The sequence below is a fragment of the Scylla paramamosain genome, chromosome 1 (assembly GCF_035594125.1).
Source record: "Scylla paramamosain isolate STU-SP2022 chromosome 1, ASM3559412v1, whole genome shotgun sequence".
NCBI classification, from domain to species: Eukaryota; Metazoa; Arthropoda; class Malacostraca; order Decapoda; family Portunidae; genus Scylla; species Scylla paramamosain.
In genome coordinates, this window is record NC_087151.1 from 16,991,288 (window position 1) to 17,010,154 (window position 18,867).

The window sequence follows — 18,867 nt, forward strand, 5'->3', positions numbered from 1 at the left end:
GGGAAACTATATTTCTTTATGCTGCTCAAGCATCTTCCTTTTCTTAGTTTTTTACTGTGTCCTCATGTGTATCTGGTATTTCCTACTTCTCTTAACAGGAGTTTCTCACTATCTATTTCTTCCACTCTTCCACAATTTATAAATTGGTATTAAGTCTCCTCTTTCTCTTCTTTGTTCCAATGTTGGCAAATTCATTTCCTTTAACCTGTCTTCATATGTTAGTTTTTCAGTTCTGGAACCATCTTCTTTGTCATCCTTTGTATCCTTTCTAGTTTTTTTTACATGTTTCTTCTTGTGGGGAGACCACACTGATTCAGCATATTCCAACTTTGGTCTAATCATGGTGGGAATTATCTTTCTCATCATATCTTTATCCATGTAGTGGAATGTTGTTCCAACCTTTCTCAGCATTTTATGTGTGTGTGTGTGTGTGTGTGTGTGTGTGTGTGTGTGTGTGTGTGTGTGTGTGTGTGTGTGTGTGTGTGTGTGTGTGTGTGTGCGTGCTTGCGCGCGCGCGCATGGGTGCGTGTACGTGCGTCCAGAGAAAAAGCCAGGCAAGCATGCTCTCCAGCTGTATTTTGTGTTGCTAATGCAATTCTTTTTTATTCTTGCAGGTGAGTGTCGGGGGAAGAGCGAGACCAGGTTCAGGTATGCCATAAGTGATGTTAACCCCTCGGGGTGATAGGGTGACAGGGTGACGGGGGAGGGGGGCGGTCAGGGGAACTGCTTGCTCATGTATTGTGTGAATGTGTTTTTCCTTTCCCTGTGAGAGTTCGTGCTCCTATTATCCCCACCAATTCGTCGCCCTCTTGTCGCTCCTACTAGATCTTTGTTCCCCCTTCATCCTATTAAGGTCGTTACCTTTGCACCACCCCGAAATTGGAGTTGTTCGCCCCTTCATTGGTGTCCTCTGAGTGTCATCCTTTTTAAAGTCCGGCCAAGCTAACTGTCCCGTCCAGATCGTTATTCCTCGATTGCTCCTTCAAGGCCTTAGTCTTTCGCATGTCCCTGTCAAGCCAGGAGCCTAATGGGTCTTTCAAGAGTGTTGCCCCCCTTACTTGTGTCATGTGATCGTCGCGTATCCTAACTATTTCTGTGGAGAAGTTATTCCCTGATTTCTCCCCGCCAAAGACCTTACCCCTCACCCGCCATCCAAGGTCGTGGTTTCTGTCAGGTAGTTGAGCCGCGTGCCACCAGGGGGAGGATTGCCTTAGACCCTTGGCAGGCGCATGGCCAAGTGCTTCAAGGCACAGACACCAAGCCAGGTGCGAGCCGTGCAGCGCCGGGCACACTTGACACACGCACGTAGAGTTGACGGTGAAGCGTTGGGCTTCATGTCCATGTAACTTTAATGTTCATTACAAAGTGATGCATTACGCGCTGATGAGCCAGTTCACTGTGACACGAAACTAGGCTCTTGAACAAAAATGTCGTCCATTAGTGTTGTTGATAATGATAATGAAGACGCTTCTTTTATACAGACAAGCCAAAATATTTTATAGTCCAGGAGCATGACGATCATAACAGTATGAGGCAACGTATACTCGTACATGCTGCAGGAATATCAGTAATATATTATTGGAGTATTGGGTACTTCTGATTCATTGGTTGTGGTTTTCTTGGTTCACAGTGAAGCAAGGTTGTTGGCTCGTGAGTGCACCCGCCTTACAACAGCAGTGTAGATCAGCTGACTCGTGGAAGCTCTATCTAGTGTTGTGTACTATCTTGTGTGCATTAATATGTACATGTACGTGCCTCTCCTTTACTCATACCTGCCTCGCACACTACTGATGTGCCAGTATTGTACAGGTTATTCAATACACGAGTTTTATTTGATGTTATATTGGCTGTTCCTGTTCCGACCACACTGTTGTAACTCCACAAGAATTTATGGACATGCACTATTTAATATTAAGAGTACAGGCCACTATAGTTGTGCTGCGGTCAGTGGCTATGGTTTCCTTACCATTCGAATGATGGAGCGTCACACACCCCTCGCCGAGCCCCCCGCCTGTCTAGGGGACTGGTGCACCATCCAAAACCTGAGCCATTCACACGTGTTTGTGTGTGTGTGTGTGTGTGTGTGTGTGTGTGTGTGTGTGTGTGTGTGTGTGTGTGTGTGTTTTATGTAAGAGGGGGACTTAGTTTAACAAAAAGGTAGATGTGTGTGTGTGTGTGTGTGTGTGTGTGTGTGTGTGTGTTATGTAAGAGGGGGACTTAGTTTAACAAAAAAATAGATGTGTGTGTGTGTGTGTGTGTGTGTGTGTGTGTGTGTGTGTGTGTGTGTGTGTGTGTGTGTGTGTGTGTGTGTGTGTGTGTGCGCGCGCGCGCGTGCGTGCGTGCAATGCGTGCATGCGTGCGTGGCATCTAGCGTGTGCGCGAGCGTATGGATAATTCTTTCCTTTTTATTAAGATGTGTGTGTGTGTGTGTGTGTGTGTGTGTGTGTGTGTGTGTGTGTGTGTGTGTGTGTGTGTATGTACACTACGTATTATTGTATTTCGTCAGATCCTCCGTATTTTTTTCTTTTATGATGAGTGTTTAAATTAATTCTCTCTCTCTCTCTCTCTCTCTCTCTCTCTCTCTCTCTCTCTCTCTCTCTCTCTCTCTCTCTCTCTCTCTCTCTCTCTCTCTCTCTCTCTCTCTCTCTCTCTCTCTCTCTCTGCCATTCATCTCGTCACTCGTCTGTTTATGGCTTTTGTCCGGCGAGTATCTGTCCATGAGCAGCGGTGTTCACAAGGATGAGTGATGCCTGACACGTCTTGCATCACGACTCCTCAACCTACTTGTATGTGAGACAGGAAGGGAATTCTCCTGTAAATGTAATTTTGATTTTATTTTTCATTCTGACATTCATGTAAACCATAATGGAAGTACTAATCAGGTACATTTTATTTTATATACGTAACTTATGAATCTATGAAATTAACTGTGTAAGGAGGAAAGCAAGAGGTAACATTCTGTGTCGAATCAGACCAATAGAAGTACTCCAGTCTATGATAAACCAGCATTGTTGAGGTGTGGTGCTAGCTTGATGTGTTTGCGAACATTCCTTAGTTCAAGGAGAGGAAAAAGACGTCTGGTCTGTTTTTGTGATAGGGAGAGTGTATGTTCGATTTACTTTAGGTGACTGCAATTCTTGTAGTAAGTATCTTTTATACAGCTGCATTACGTCGGTTGGTTTATGAGTCATTCAGACCTCCTAAATTCTCTACCTTGAGCATCAAAACTCTTACATCATAATTACCTACCTCCTTCCTCTTGACGCGTATTTCAGATTTCTTATCTCCTTTCCCTTCACTCTTACTTCCCAACTCCCATAACCTTTCTCTACATTCCTTATCCCCATCCTTCTTTCCTGTCACTTCCTTTCTCTTACCTACTTTTCAACCCCCTCCCTGTCCCTCCAACCTTTACCAGCACCTATTCCATAGTGTCCTTCGTCCCTTTATTCCCAGTTTTTCCTGCCTAGTTGGCTTTGTAACATTTATTTCACCTTCCTCCTCCTTCTCCTCCTCCAAGCAAAACGCACCTGCATCCTTTCGTTTTCTGAGATCATTAGGGTGATTCATTCCTAGCGTGCGCGCGCGCGACACACACACACACACACACACACACACACACACACACACACACACACACACACACACACACACACACACACACACACACACACACACACACACACACACACACACAGAGAGAGAGAGAGAGAGAGAGAGAGAGAGAGAGAGAGAGAGAGAGAGAGAGAGAGAGAGAGAGAGAGAGAGAGAGAGAGAGAGAGCGCCTGGTGGCCCAGTGGCTAGCACTCCGGACTTACGATCCCGGGCCAAGTGAAGTCTTTGAGCAGACTTCTTTGCAGCGCAGCTCCTGTTCACTTAGCAGTGATTAGCTACTGGTGCAATTCGGGAGATAAAAAATACACACGGGATGACCTGGTCATTCCAGGCCCAGTCTATTGCTTGGTCGGTGCCAGATCTATAAGGTTAACGTAAACTTTTTAAGATGTACTACGTGAATACATTAATATGTAAGTTAATATGTAACATGTAGATTCTCAGCTGTAAGGCTGAAAGATTAATAAACCGAATATTATTATTAATACACATGTACAGCCTCATCAGCAATATAGCTGCACACTGCGAACGCACATGGCATTTTCTTATGTAGGAGGGACACTGGCCAAGGACAACAAAAATCCAGTAAAAAAAAAAAGCCCACTGACATGCCAGTCCCAGAACAGGGTCCAAAGCTGTAGTAAAAAGTTGAAGGATAAGCGTCTTGAAACCTCTCTCTTGAAGGAATTCAAGTCATAGGAAGGTGGAAATACAGAAACAGGCAGGGAGTTCCAGAGTTTACCAGAGAAAAGGATGAATGATTGAGAATACTGGTTAAATCTCTTGCATTAGAGGTAAGGCCCTTGTTCAGAGTTAGCAGCCGGGGGTTGAGAAAAACTGGCAAAGACGTCTCAGAACGCCTAACTTCATAGGAGCTGTTTTAGCTAGAGATAAGATGTGAAGTTTCCAATTTAGATTATAAGTAAAGGATATTCAGTGTAGAAGAGGGGGAACAGTTGAGTGTCATTGAAGAAGAGGGGATAGTTGTCTGGAAGGTTGTGTCGAGTTGATAAATGGAGGAATTGAGTTTTTGCGGCATTGAACAATACCAGGTTTGCTCTGCCCCAATCAGAAATTTTAGAAAGGTCAGAAGTCACGCGTTCTGTGGCTTCCCAGCGTGATTTTTTTTACTTCGTGAAGGGTTGGACGTTTATGAAAAGACGTGGAAAAGTACAGGGTGGTATCATCAGCGTAGGAGTGGATAGGACAAGAAGTTTGGTTTAGGTCACTGATGAATAATAAGAAGAGGGTGGGTGACAGGACAGAACACTGAGAAACACCACGTTAACCCCTACGGCACGATGACTATAATTTTTTATAGTCAGAGGAGTTAGGTGAGAGGTATACAGCACAGACAAATTGAGTTTGAGAGTGGCTCTGTAGTCGTAGCCAGATGGTGGAAAACTCGGAAGATTCAAGTGGGTGGGCAGGAGTGCAGGTTGAGTCATTGCGCACATAAACGCAACATCAAGCTTTGGATTGAAAATGAGAATAGAGAAAGTAAGAGGGAACAGAAAAGGGGCTACTGTCAGTTGCCTCAGACACCTGTGTTTCAGAGAGGAAAGATTATGAAGTTTAGTAGAGGAGAGGTGGTGTTCTATAGATTGAAAATTAGATCTAAGACCGCGAATGTTGCAGTAGTTAATGAAGACAAATGGACAAATTTCCCAGGCTGGTGTTCTGTCATCCATTTGGGCTCAGTCTTGGTGAAGGGGCTTAGTTTGTGGTTCAGGGGTTCATTGGTTCAGTGGACGGGTCTGAGTTCAGTGTTGCAGTGATTTCAGCAATTGGGGGCAGGTAACGCCGCGTCCGAAAATTCCCTAAAAATCTGCTGACATTCTCTTCTATCCTTGTCTCCTCCAGCCAAGTCCAGCCCAGACCAGGGAAGGAGCACATGTCGCCACCGCCATGAAAACTTGGCGGTTATATTGTTCAGGAACATGTATGAGGTGACGAGACAAGCCCATGAAAAGCAGGCACCGACACATACCAGCACATTCTTTTCCCAGTCATGGGAACACTTCAGGAAACACTTCATCCATTTTTCAAGACATAGTGTTTGTTGAGCCAAAATTACATTTTTGTTAAGCAGGACACGTTTAAATTTTTCACTGGGTGCACTTGATAGTGATGCGTCTCTCCTTGTTGCATTTTGGTGAACTAATTCTAGAAACAGCAGCAGTGGTTAACCTGAAGCCTTTCTCTTGGTAACTTTGCTGACGAGGCAGTGTGATGCTGATTGCTGGAGATGAAGATACAGCACGCGTGGCAGAAGTAAGCAGAGGCACGCTTATCATCCCTTGAGAGTGCAGCGGCAGGCAGTACGTGGTAAACTTCCTGCCAAGTCGACGATTTCCTACCGGGACAGGCGTGAAGTAGCATGAAGGCAGAGAGGAGAGGACTCGGTGAAGAAGTGAAAAAGGTATTATTTACTGGATGAGTAAGGAAAGGGGCAGGGAGGGAGAAATGCGTCACGGCTACTGCCCTCTCCACGCAGACGACAGCAATCCCCGCAACTAAGGACGGCGGCAAGTAATTGGTCTGGACAGGCGAGCAAAGCAGCACAGGGGTAATCAAGCTTATGACCAATGTGCTTATGAGTGGAGGGAGGGGAGAGCGCCATAATCTTCTGCCCGCTGCCCGGGGCTGCCTGGTCAACTCAAACGGAGGGAGAGGGACGATTTATCGGGTATATTTAGTGGCGGTAGAGTGAGGGAGCGTCGCAGGCTGGCTGTTGGAGGTGCTTGCATTGTGGTGCGGGTACTGGCTTGGCTGCTTTGGTGGTGGTAGTGGTGTGAAAAATTAGGGCTGACATTGTGGAGGTGGAGAGAGGCTCTGTTACCTCTCCTGCCATGCTGACTCTGCAGTGTGTGCGTGCGTGCGTGCGTGCGTGTGCGTGTGCGTGCGCACGTGCTAGCTAGTAGCCATTGGTGCCACAGCTGCTATCTCCACGGACAAATAACATTAATTTTATCCTTTGCCCTCTTCCTTCCCTCTCGTTCCCTCTTTCTCACAGCTGTGTGCTGCTTCCTTTTGTTTCCCTCGTGTTTGGCCGCAGGTGTTGACCCACTCTTTATCGCCTGTGCTTGGTGTGTAGCTTATCTTCCTGCCTAATTGTGTGTGTCTACTTTTGTGTATGGTGTTTGGAGTGGGTGAAGTTCGGATTGGTTTTGCTGCTTTCTTTCTCTTCCACCAAGCTGTGTTATTTCCTTATCATTTTAATTTATACGTATGATATTCTTGCGTGTCGTCTGAGTGTCCTGTGTACTCTGTAGTTTCCTTCTTTTATGTGTATTGTGATTCCTCTTCCATGTACGTACGTATATCTCTCCCCCATATCCCATTATGCCTCTGTCTTCTTTGTATTAATCAATGTTTATCTCTCTTTTGCATATGTATCCACATTTTTTTTTGTTCATGTCTAGTGTGCATATTATTTGTCAGTACTTCCCTTCCTCTCTCTTTAATTTCTCTGGTTTCTCTTCATTCTTTGCATTTTTTTTTCTTTCCTTTGTGTGTGTGTGTGTATGTGTGTGTGCGTTTTAGGGTAATTTAAGAGTCGTTTCCTTGATGCTTCTTCGCTTCCCCCTCCTCCTCCTCCTCCTCCTCCTCCTCCTCCTCCTCCTCCTTTCGTGGGGTATTGATTTTTTTTTTTTTTTTCGGTTACTCATTTCACTCACCCTCCGGCTTCCTTATTTCACTGTGCTTCTGGTGGTTCCTCCTCTCTTCCCGCCCCTCACAAAAAAAAAAAATATCATTGTAAGATCATCCCTTCTCCTCCTCCTCCTCCTCCTCCTCCTCCTCCTCCTCCTCCTCCTCCTCCTCCTCCTCCTCCTCCTCCTCCTTTTTCTTTATTGCTCGTTTCATCTCTCCCTCCCTCTTATTCTTCTTATTCCTCTTACACGTCTCGTTATCTCCTCCTCCTCCTCCTCCTCCTCCTCCTCCTCATCTCTGACCATGGCAGTGGGGTATGGGTGCGGGGTCGGGGGAGGGAGTGACAGGTGAAGCTGGAGCGGACCACACTGCTTAGCGGGACGGGTGCACGGATATAGAGCGGGACGGGGTGGGGGTCGCTGTCTGAGACGGGACGGAGTAGGAATAAAACTTTATAAAGAGGCAGATAATTAAAGGAAAAATAGCCCCAGTCCCCGGAGAGAGAGAGAGAGAGAGAGAGAGAGAGAGAGAGAGAGAGAGAGAGAGAGAGAGAGAGAGAGAGAGAGAGAGAGAGAGAGCGCTTTTCCCCTCGCCCTCCTGTCATTTCCTCCAGTCTCTCGCCTCCTCTCTACCCTTCCTCTATGCCCTCCCATCCTTTCCTCTTCCTTCTTGTTCCTTCTTTTGTCACCACAGACTGAGAAAAGGTAGGACAACGATCTCCTCCTCCTCTTATGGGTCATGCAACACTTTTCGTCTCAGAATGCTTCGTGTGTGTGTGTGTGTGTGTGTGTGTGTGTGTGTGTGTGTGTGTGTGTGTGTGTGTGTGTGTGTTTAAGAACTTTCATTGTAGTAATATTCCTGAGAGAGAGAGAGAGAGAGAGAGAGAGAGAGAGAGAGAGAGAGAGAGAGAGAGAGAGAGAGAGAGAGAGAGAGAGAGAGAGAGAGCGCTTTTCCCCTCGCCCTCCTGTCATTTCCTCCAGTCTCTCGCCTCCTCTCTACCCTTCCTCTATGCCCTCCCATCCTTTCCTCTTCCTTCTTGTTCCTTCTTTTGTCACCACAGACTGAGAAAAGGTAGGACAACGATCTCCTCCTCCTCTTATGGGTCATGCAACACTTTTCGTCTCAGAATGCTTCGTGTGTGTGTGTGTGTGTGTGTGTGTGTGTGTGTGTGTGTGTGTGTGTGTGTGTGTGTGTGTGTGTGTGTTTAAGAACTTTCATTGTAGTAATATTCCTGAGAGAGAGAGAGAGAGAGAGAGAGAGAGAGAGAGAGAGAGAGAGAGAGAGAGAGAGAGAGAGAGAGAGCTGAAACGTGCTGGGAGAAGGGAGGGAGTAAGAGGTAAAGAAAGGCGGGGAAGAAAAGGGGGTAGGGAGCGCACGTAAACACACATCCACGTGCGCCTCAGAAAGGGAGTCGCGACCCCTCCTTCCTCCACGCCCCCCCCCCCGGTCGCCCTTCAACGCCCACGCTGCCTTCACCTCTCCTCCTCCTCCTCCTCCTCTTCCATTTTCCAATACGTTCCAGATCCTCCCCTCTTTCCGTCTCCTCTCACCATCTCTTAATTTCTCCCTACCGCCACGCCCTCTCTCTCTCTCTCTCTCTCTCTCTCTCTCTCTCTCTCTCTCTCTCTCTCTCTCTCTCTCTCTCTCTCTCTCTCTCTCTCTCTCGGCTGTGTCTCAGGTAAAGGGAAGTAGATAGAGGATGCCTCCTCCTCCTCCTCCTCCTCCTCCTCCTCCTCCTCCTCCTCCTCCTCCTCCTCCAGGAAGAAGTGAGGGAGAAGGGTTGAAATGTATTTTAGTATAGAAGGAAAGGAAGTGAGATGGAAGGAGGAGGAGGAGGAGGAGGATATGAGGGGGTCGGGTAAGTCGAGAAAAGAAAACGGGAAGAGTGAAGAATGGATAGAGGGAGAAAAAAAGATTAGAAGGAAAGAGGAAAGGAAAAAATTAAAGAATACAAATGGAGGAAGAGAAAGAAGGATGGTGTGTGTGTGTGTGTGTGTGTGTGTGTGTGTGTGTGTGTGTGTGTGTGTGTGTGTGTGTGTCAATAAAGCCAAGCGTTCATACGCTATAGGAAACTCACCCTGGAAGCCGCCAGGTGTGTTGTGTTTACCTCCTGCAAGCTATACTCCTCCTCCTCCTCCTCCTCCTCCTCCTCCATGCCATTGAACCTCACAATGCCACATAACCCTCCCTTCACACCCGGCTTTTCCCTACACCTCCTCCTCCTCCTCCTCCTCCTCCTCCTCCTCCTCCTCCGCCGCCGCCGCCGCCGCCGCCGCCGCCGCCGCCGCCGCTCACGGTGAATAACCATGAAACATGGAAATTAGCAGATTTTTTTTTCTTCAGAGTTTTAATAATTTTCCGCTCGTGTCGTGTTTCATCACGTTGTTTGTTTGTTTGTTTCTTTCTTTCTTTCTTTCCTTGTTTATTGTGCTTTCTTCTATGATCCTCTTATTCCATTCCTGAATTTATAACATCTGCTTAAGTCCTCTCTCTCTCTCTCTCTCTCTCTCTCTCTCTCTCTCTCTCTCTCTCTCTCTCTCTCTCTCTCTCTCTCTCTCTCTCTCTCTCTCTCTCTCTCTCTCTCTCTCTCTCTCTCTCTCTCTCTCTCTCTCTCTCTCTCTCTCTCTCTCTCTCTCTCTCTCTCTCTCTCTCTCTCTCTCTCTCCTCCTCTTCTTTAATTGTTCGTCCTCAGTTTTCACGTTTCCCTTCTTTTCTTCCTTTTTGCTGCTTTCTTCCATTCCTATCCCTCCTACACGCCCCCACCCCCACCCCGAGTGTTCTCCCTCATCGCTTCCATTCCCTCCCTTCCTCGCCTCTCTTGCATTCTCTTTCCTGCTTTCCCTCCCTCTCCCCGTCCTACGTTTCCTCTTTCCCCATGCGACTCCTTCACTTGCCTTTCCTCCCCTCGCTCTCTATTTCCCTCCCTCCCTCCCTCCCACCCTCACCTGGCGGGGGAGAGAGACCTAGCAACATGGCGGATCAATACTGCCATTAAGATCGACTCCACGCGCACCATAGATTCTCTCTCTCTCTCTCTCTCTCTCTCTCTCTCTCTCTCTCTCTCTCTCTCTCTCTCTCTCTCTCTCTCTCTCTCATTATCATCATCATCATGTACTCGTTTTTGTTAATGTAGCAGGAGTGAGAGAATATAAGTAAAGGAGGTGCAGAGTTGTTGTTGTTGTTGTTGTTGTTGTTGTTGTTATTGTTGTTATGAAAACTAGTGGACAGGAGCAAGTGGAGGTTTTTTCAACCGTTGTCTCCGCTTTATGGAAATTGTTAGCACGAGGAGACATGAAGACAAGCAGGCACAGGCATTGGCGTTGGTATTAACGTTGGGCGGAATCATGAGTATATACCCATTCTTAAATAAATTAATAAATAAAGTAAATATAAAAGATGCTCACTCGGCCTTAAGATAATATTTAATTGAAAAGTAAATAGGAAAATGAAAGGGATAAATGTTGCAATGATTATTAGTAAAGAAAAGTGTTGGATAGATTGCGTGCAGCACTAAACTAGCTTGTGTGTGTGTGTGTGTGTGTGTGTGTGTGTGTGTGTGTGTGTGTGTGTGTGTGTGTGGCAAAAGTGGGCAAACAAGGGTGAGTTGCAGGGTAAGAAGTGGTGATCATAGATGTCTGGGAGGATAGAACTGTTGGTGGATGGGGAGCAAGAGCAGAGCCTTCCTTTCTCTCTTCCTCTCTTGGTAGAGGACGGATAAAGGTAGAGGGACAGATCGCTCCCTCCTTAACTTTCTCTTCAGTTGTCCGCGATTTCTCGGGGAGCTAGGTGTGTGTGTGTGTGTGTGTGTGTGTGTGTGTGTTTGTAGGCAGCAACGGGACCCAGACTAGTTAGTGGTCGGAATGGTATTGTTGCAAAAAAATTATTGTTTCGTTGAGTGGGTCGATAAGCAAATCAATTCTCCGCCACAATGTTCAGTAAATGGTTTCATTGTTTGACTTCTCTCCAGTCGTTGTGCTGTGAGTAGTTTACATCTTCCTTCACTCTTCCTCAGTTTCCCTTTTCCGGCACATATTTCCTCCCCCCGCCTTGGCTCCTACCTCCGCCAATCGATACGCGCCCCGGACAACGTGCGCCTCGGTGTTGGAGGACAACTTTTACTTCACGGGTTTGCGTCACCTTGTGGGTGACCTCGTCGGGGCATGTTGTTGGGGATCCTAGATGTACAATTTCCTTGTCCTGGCATGGAGTAGCCCTTGGCACTTCACTCAACCTGGCAGATCTGCTGGAGAGAAATAGTTCCGCTGGCATCCTTTAGCGGTGGGGTGCCGGAGGTCACCAGTCACAATCCTACTTCATGAATTTGGTGGCAGAATGAGCATTGTTTTGATCCTACAATGTAGCCAATGGTCATGGTGGTTGTCCTGCACCTGTCTCGTACACTGTCGCCATGCGGCGCTTGCATGCACAGTCTGCATTGAGCAATCATTAATAATCTACGCGTTGCACTATGAACGAATGAACATACAGGCATGAAGGAAGGGGAAGTTTCTGAGGTGGAGGTCTGCTTAGGCCTTGAACACAAGCTCTGAATAACAGGGTAAGCCGAACTGGTGAGACATCACACTAAGAATCCAGGGAACCTTTCATCAGTGGTTGTGTAGATATGTTCGTACGTGTGTGAGCGAGGAGGCTGGGTCGCGTCCTTCAGAGTCTGAAGCTCAGTGTCGTCTGAGGCGTGGTACGGCTGGGTTGGTGTGGCTGGAGGGTTGGTGGCGGTGGCTGTGTTGGGAAGAGCTCAGCAGCGTCGTGGCGGTGTACCGTTTGGTGCACGGGCCGTGTGGGAGCGGTCCTCGCCGCCCCGCAGTGTGTGCCTCCCAGTCGTCAGGGTCAGGGCTGCTGGATTGTATTCTCGTCCCCTTTTTGCCCACACTCCACCAGTGCTGTGTCCGTCACGGGATTTGGACTTCGTCTAACCAGGCCCTCCGTCACTGTTCAAGTGCCGGGATTTTGGCTTCCAGAAAAGTTGTGATGTAGTCAGTGCTATGTGTATCCCTCCCATCTCTGAAAAGAATTGTTGCCTTAGGTCTGAGGTGGATGTGACGCAGGTCCACAGAGACCTTACTTCGTATCTTTCTGGGTCAACGTAACACCTAGAGTGCTCTGCTTGTGAACTTAACCAGGAAGTAAATCAGTGATTGTTACTCACAGGAAGTCATACTGCTCCAGTTGTAATCGACGAGCTGCATCTCTCCTACTGTGAACGAAATCCACCCTGGCTTTCATCGGGTCAAATGCTGAAAGCGGAGTACCGTACAAGGCAATTCATCCTGCACAGGGTTCTTTACTCCTCCCTCCAGACGGTATCGTTGTCTGCCGCAGCCTGAGAGGCCCGACGATTCGGCGACGGGGTGAGTGGCGGTGAGGGCAGCCTGCGCAGGAGAGAGAGAGAGAGAGAGAGAGAGAGAGAGAGAGAGAGAGAGAGAGAGAGAGAGAGAGAGAGGTGGGAGGGGGGGAAAGCACCTACTTCTGCGTGTCATAAAGACGGGACGAGGACATTCTACCTTCCCATCCTAAGCATGTTGGTTGTTGGTCTCGCTTGTGTAGGGATGGGCGGGGCGAAAAAGTGAGGCAAGAAGTGCCGCTTGGAGAATTCAAACGTGTGTGTGTGTGTGTGTGTGTGTGTGTTAAGAGGTATAGCAAGGGAAACTAATTTTTGCACTCATGCCCATATGCTTCACCACCACCGACACCTTACTGTTACCACCAATATATTAACATTATTGTTATTACAGTATTATTATTATTATTGTTATTATTATCATTATTATTATTATTATTATTGTTGTTGTTGTTGTTGTTGTTGTTGCTGTTGTTGTCGTCGTCGTCGTCGCCGTTGTTGTTATTATTATTATTATTATTATTATTATTATTATTATTATTATTATTATTATTATTATTATTATTGTCGTTTGTGTCATCATCATCGTCTTCCTCATAACATTTTATAGTCATCATAGTGGTAATGATAATTTATTAAGGTACAGGAAATTCTCTTCGTTAATTCGTGAAATGCGGGGATTACAATATCATTACATGTCGTACGTAGTGCTGGTAATGGTCGCAGCACTGTGTTGATTAGTATAAAAAGTGGAGGGCTGGGAATACATAGTTTCACCTTACTTTGTTATTGTTCTGTTTTATTGATTTTCTTCTGCTTTCTTGGATGCTGCCTCTGTGTAGCGCGGGTGTGTGTGTGTGTGTGTGTGTGTGTGTGTGTGTGTGTGTGTGTGTGTGTGTGTGTGTGTGTTCGTATTTTGGGTGAAAGAGGGGACTTATTTTATTGTCCAGCACGAAGGAGTAATTCCTTGTTTAGCCCAAGTGTGAAGTCTTGTTCACCGTTGTGCTTCAGCCTGCAGAATAGAGATGTATTCTTACGCTTTCTGTTTGGTGCACTCATGATACCGATAAGTCATCACGCGTGCGCCTGACTAAGACTGTCAGCCACGGTAAGGCATCTCAGTCTCAAGACGTGCTGCTGCATTCAGGAAGGTTTCCAGGAGCCAGAAGCTATATCACACCTCTTAGTTCTTAAGATCTCCGTGTTGGATTTTCAATTCTTACAGTGGCAGGAAGCCTGCCTCATCCACTCAGTGACATCACAGTACACTTGTATACTACAGTATACTCGTGTTTGTGTAAGAGGGGAGAGGGGGTCTGTCTATTTATCTGTCAAGTTTGCGGTTACCTCAAAAGTACACGTTTTCTGAACAGTGCAGTCTCTCATATCTTACCTTGTAATCGTTGCACGTTTTTCACGGTAGTAAGGACACTTTCTCTGAGGAAACCAACAACAGTCAACGTAGAATTGTCGATACTCTGCGAAAGTTACGAGTTTCCAGAAATTTCTGCTTAATAAAAAGTTATTGCAATTATGAACCTTCTTGTTTGTTGTCATTGTAGCTTGGTAGATATACTGTAGATAAGCTTTTGGATAGCAATGGTTGGGCCGTGCCGGACTAGGCCACTTACCTGCAAGATCCACTCATCAGAACATGACTTAGCTCCTCTCATAGTGAGGATATAATTATTTTCAAATCGAACAAAATATAATTTGAAGTTATACTGTGTGTGTGTGTGTGTGTGTGTGTGTGTGTGTGTGTGTGTGTGTGTGTGTGTGTGTGTGTCTATATATATATATATATATATATATATATATATATATATATATATATATATATATATGCGCGATCATATCAACTAAAATACACATACACGCCTGCGCATATTCTTCCTTGAAAAAAAAAGTGGATAGATGCTGAATTCAGCAGTCGTTAGTGATGCCGTGTCATGGGGAATTGGGTGAGGTATTTGATAACTAACGGAACTGTTACGGCTTAAGGGCAGTAATGAAAGTGAAAGGTTTTCAGTTACCCAAACCTACTTCATTGTTTATGTATCTTCTTCAGTGGTATCCGACTGTACCCAGGAAAGCCAGTCGCGGCCACCCAGCGGATTATCACTCCCAGTACAAAATGAAGCCAGCACCGATCACACAAAGCTCCCACTATCCAAGACACCACTCCACCAAGCCCCCACTCTGCTAAGCCACCTTGAACATCATAATAACAAGCAAATAAATACATCCTCAGCTTTCCGTGCATTGCAGCAAGCAGGTCTCTCCCGTATAAACGTACTAATAAGAATCTTGTGGCTTAAGTTTTGGAAATTATTTACCTGCCTTAATAATGACTGGGAGTTGTGTTGGTTAGAGTGAGCGCACTCAACTTGGGAGTGTGGGGGTTAAGTCCATGAGGCTCGTGGCATGCCGCGACTGAGGAGTTGAACGTGTTTGAAGAAAGTCTGGCATATAAAAACTTATTTATACACAACTTGTCTCTACTTAATTTGCAGTCGTGCACATTTATTTTTTATGTATTGGCGATATTTTGAGGTTTAAGATCACTCCCACTAGCTCAGCAAGAATGATCCTCTGATTTTTTGTGGATCAGCTGATTTTCCATTGCTATTAGATTTATGGTTTAAACCCGTTCTTGTTGCATGATAGTGTGGTTTCTCCTTTTAGTGTTTAGGCACCGCAGTCAGTAGACTGGTGGCGAGTTGTGGCGCGGGGCGGAGGGGAGGACAGTGTTTAGGCCTTGTCTGGGTGTGGGGGGTGGGGAAAGGTTGGGGGTGGCGTTGCACCAGCCACACAAGGTCAATAAGGACGATGGAGGTGGTGTTCTTTCTGCCGTTGTTATTGGTGCTTATAGTGGTTGTGTCACCTCTTTAGCGAGAAAAGCAAAAGTGTTAACATGTTAAGTCTCCCCACCATGTTCCTTCGCCAGATCATCTTCCTTTGGTGTGAGAAAGTGCACCTGGCAGACAGTTGTTCCCATTCTGATGGGGCGAAAAAATCCCTCACACTGCATGGCCTGGTGAGGGTGTGACCTGCCACAACCCAGGCGCAGGCTGAGGAGCGTGCAGGCAGAAGAGACTGGAGAATGGACAGCATGCTTGTATAACGTACTCCCTGTCCTTGTGGTGGTGGTGGTGGTGTTGAGACAGAGACGGGTGTAAGGGTGTGGGGCGGCCGGCCTCTCACAGCTTAGCAACCAGAGCCTCTCTCTCTCTCTCTCTCTCTCTCTCTCTCTCTCTCTCTCTCTCTCTCTCTCTCTCTCTCTCTCTCTCTCTCTCTCTCTCTCTCTCTAGTCTACCCTGGATAATCACTGGCTTCCTTTTGAATAAAAAAAATCATCTATTTATATCGAAATTTGTGATTTGTTACCGTGTGTGTGTGTGTGTGTGTGTGTGTAAGAGAGAGAGAGAGAGAGAGAGAGAGAGAGAGAGAGAGAGAGAGAGAGAGAGAGAGAGAGAGAGAGAGAGAGAGAGACCTCGTGCATGTGTACCTGGGGATCCCAATAGTTGGTTGACGCGAGCGTGTCTATGTCAGCGGCGTGGCCTGTGGCGGGCGAGTTTGTATATTGTATGGATGTGTGTGTGCCTTGGGGAGTGTGTTGCAGTCGCTAGGACCCATCATTCACCGCGCTGTGATGGTGTTGGTGATGGTACTGTTGTTAGCAATGGTGGTGCCCAGAGTGGCGACGGCAGCCAAGGGGACGTAGAGGATAAGTACTGGTATGAAACCTTTCTCTCCCCCACAGATGGTAGTGAAGCGGGTAGAGTACAGTGTTGAGCCATGGAGCCAACACTCCGTAGTGTGTGTGTGTTGACTTAGTGGCGAGTGTAGAGTGCGACTAATACGCTCTCATTGTAAAGTGTTGCGTCCCTATCTTGCAGGCTATGAGGACTAACCACAAAAAGGTAAGTACTTTCTTCCTACCTTGCTCTCTCTCTCCGTGTCTCGTGTCCCCTACTTGGTATCCCTGAGTTCTGCTCTCTGTAATCCCCTTCCTGCCTCTTTCCACCATCACCTTACCTTCCACACTGTCTCCGCCAGTCAACATCAGTAAGCATTTTTCTATTCCGTCCACTCACACTGCATTTCTGCTGTATGTACGCCTGGATATTGTTAATTTACACTAGTTAATTTGCCCTCTCCCTGTAGCATTCCCTTTCTCCTCCTCCTCCTCCTTCCCCCAACCGCTCCTTCTCATCCCCCTCCCCGTCCCTCGCCCTCTCCCTCTCCTCCCTCTCCGCCTATCCCTCCCCCTCCCCCTCCTCCACTTTTTCCTGTTAGTACTTAGCGTTTCCTTCTTACTTCCGCCTTCTCATATGTGTGAGAAAAGAGGCAGTGCACGTGGAAAGCATGATGGACCCTTCATCTCACCCTACCACCTCTCGTTTTCCCACCATGCGGATCTTTGTGTTGCACTGAATGTTTAATGTCTGTCTTGTGACTCAATGACGCCCGTCTGGGCAGTGTGTTTAGCGTGCTGCAGCTCTTCAGTTGTAGCGAAGGTATTGTATTTTGTGTACAAGACCAAAGTCACACACACACACACACACACACACACACACACACACACACACACACACACACACACACACACACACACACACACACACACACACACACACACCGATAACTGGAACTGACGCGCTTCCATGATTCAGAAAAGAAAACATGCATATGACAAAAATTTGAATAAAGACTCGTTCTTACAGTACTCCACCAAGCCCCTCCAAGACTCCGCCAAGCCCCCCATTCCGCCAACCTCCCTCCCACTCCGTCAAGCCTCCACTCCCATTGACAAGTGTCCATTTGTTCGTCATTCAACCTGCCTTGGGGGTTTGTGTGTGTGTGTGTGTGTGTGTGTGTGTGTGTGTGTGTAGGTAGGTAGGTAGGTAGGTAAATACATTTTTTTTTTTTTTTTGCAAGATCCAATAATTCTGAACACAAAAAAAAATAGAAAATTAAAGTCATCTGCAGCACAAACCATGGACATTCAAGACATTCGGTACGATTACTCTCTCTCTCTCTCTCTCTCTCTCTCTCTCTCTCTCTCTCTCTCTCTCTCTCTCTCTCTCTCTCTCTCTCTCTCTCTCTCTCTCTCTCTCTCTCTCTCTCTCTCTCTCTCTCTGGAGTGCGTGTTGGACCTCAAGAGGATTTACGTACAGGACACCTCAAATCTCGGTAACACATACAAGATACGGATAAGAAGAATTAAGGTATACATAATTCGTGTAGCTACCGTCTGTGGTCTGTGGTGAGACTGCTGTACGTAACTAGAGCACGACAGATTACGTAGAAAAACTAAAAAGCTGATCAAATGCAGCAAAAAATCTGTCGAAGCTCAGATCGCGAACTCATGTAAAACGAACCCAAAAGAATTTTACAGTTATGTAAAATCAAAAAGGGTCGTAACATCAACGATTGGTCCATTAATAACAGAAAATGGTAAACAAATAACAAGCGAAACAGACATGGCGAATACTCTGAACGAGTACTTTTCAACCGTCTTCACGACTGAGGATGTTCAGGGCAGTCTGCCGACCCCCACGCCTCAGTCACGAGGCACCACGCTGCCAGACTTCACCATCACAGAAAGTGAAATCCTCTCAGTCACAAAGAGCATGAACGTAAACAAAACACCCGGGCCAGACAAGATATCACCCAGGCTTCTTAATGAAGCAAGAAATGAGCTCGTGAAACCGCTTACAATTTTATTCAATAAAACTTTGCTAGCGGGTAAAGTTCCCCACGAATGGAAACTAGCAAATGTCACGCCAATCTTTAAAAAAGGAAATAAATCTCTCCCAGCCAATTACAGGCCGATCAGTCTCACTTCAGTAGTGTGTAAGCTGATGGAAACAATAATTAGAGATAAAATTGTTAAATATTTAGAAGAAAATAAAATCATAAAGGATTCGCAACACGGTTTCAGAACCAAGCGCTCCTGCTTAACAAACTTACTAGACTTCTTTTATGAAGTATTTAACTCATATGACGAGACAAAAACTGTTGATATTATCTACCTTGATTTCCAGAAAGCTTTCGACACTGTTCCCCATAAGAGACTCATCAGTAAAGTAAAAGCTCACGGCATTGCCGGAAACACCCTGAAATGGCTGAGAGACTGGCTCTCTGACAGAAAACAGCGTGTTGTAATAAATGGAAAAGAGTCAGAGTGGCATAAGGTAAATAGCGGCGTTCCTCAAGGCTCTGTATTAGGACCA

General features: G+C 46.4%; 1 protein-coding gene across 18 annotated transcripts in view; it reads left to right on the forward strand.

Annotated features, from left to right (window-relative positions):
- The window catches only part of LOC135101587 (tyrosine-protein phosphatase non-receptor type 9-like), a 251,169-nt gene that overhangs the window by 108,960 nt on the left and 123,342 nt on the right, over positions 1 to 18,867 (forward strand). For 6 of the 18 annotated variants that reach the window (XR_010269342.1, XR_010269341.1, XM_064005749.1 and 3 more), the window contains one exon: positions 16,528 to 16,551. The exons of 8 other annotated variants lie outside the window; for them this stretch is intronic. Coding sequence is in view for 6 of the 10 variants with exons in the window: in XM_064005749.1 (XP_063861819.1) it covers positions 16,528 to 16,551 (24 nt within the window). In the remaining 4 variants the exon portion in view is untranslated. Of the gene's footprint in view, positions 1 to 614; positions 649 to 5,980; positions 6,038 to 11,956; positions 12,639 to 16,391; positions 16,552 to 18,867 lie in introns of those variants that run through there. 4 more of the 18 variants (XM_064005838.1, XM_064005863.1, XM_064005796.1 and 1 more) reach the window with 4 other exon arrangements.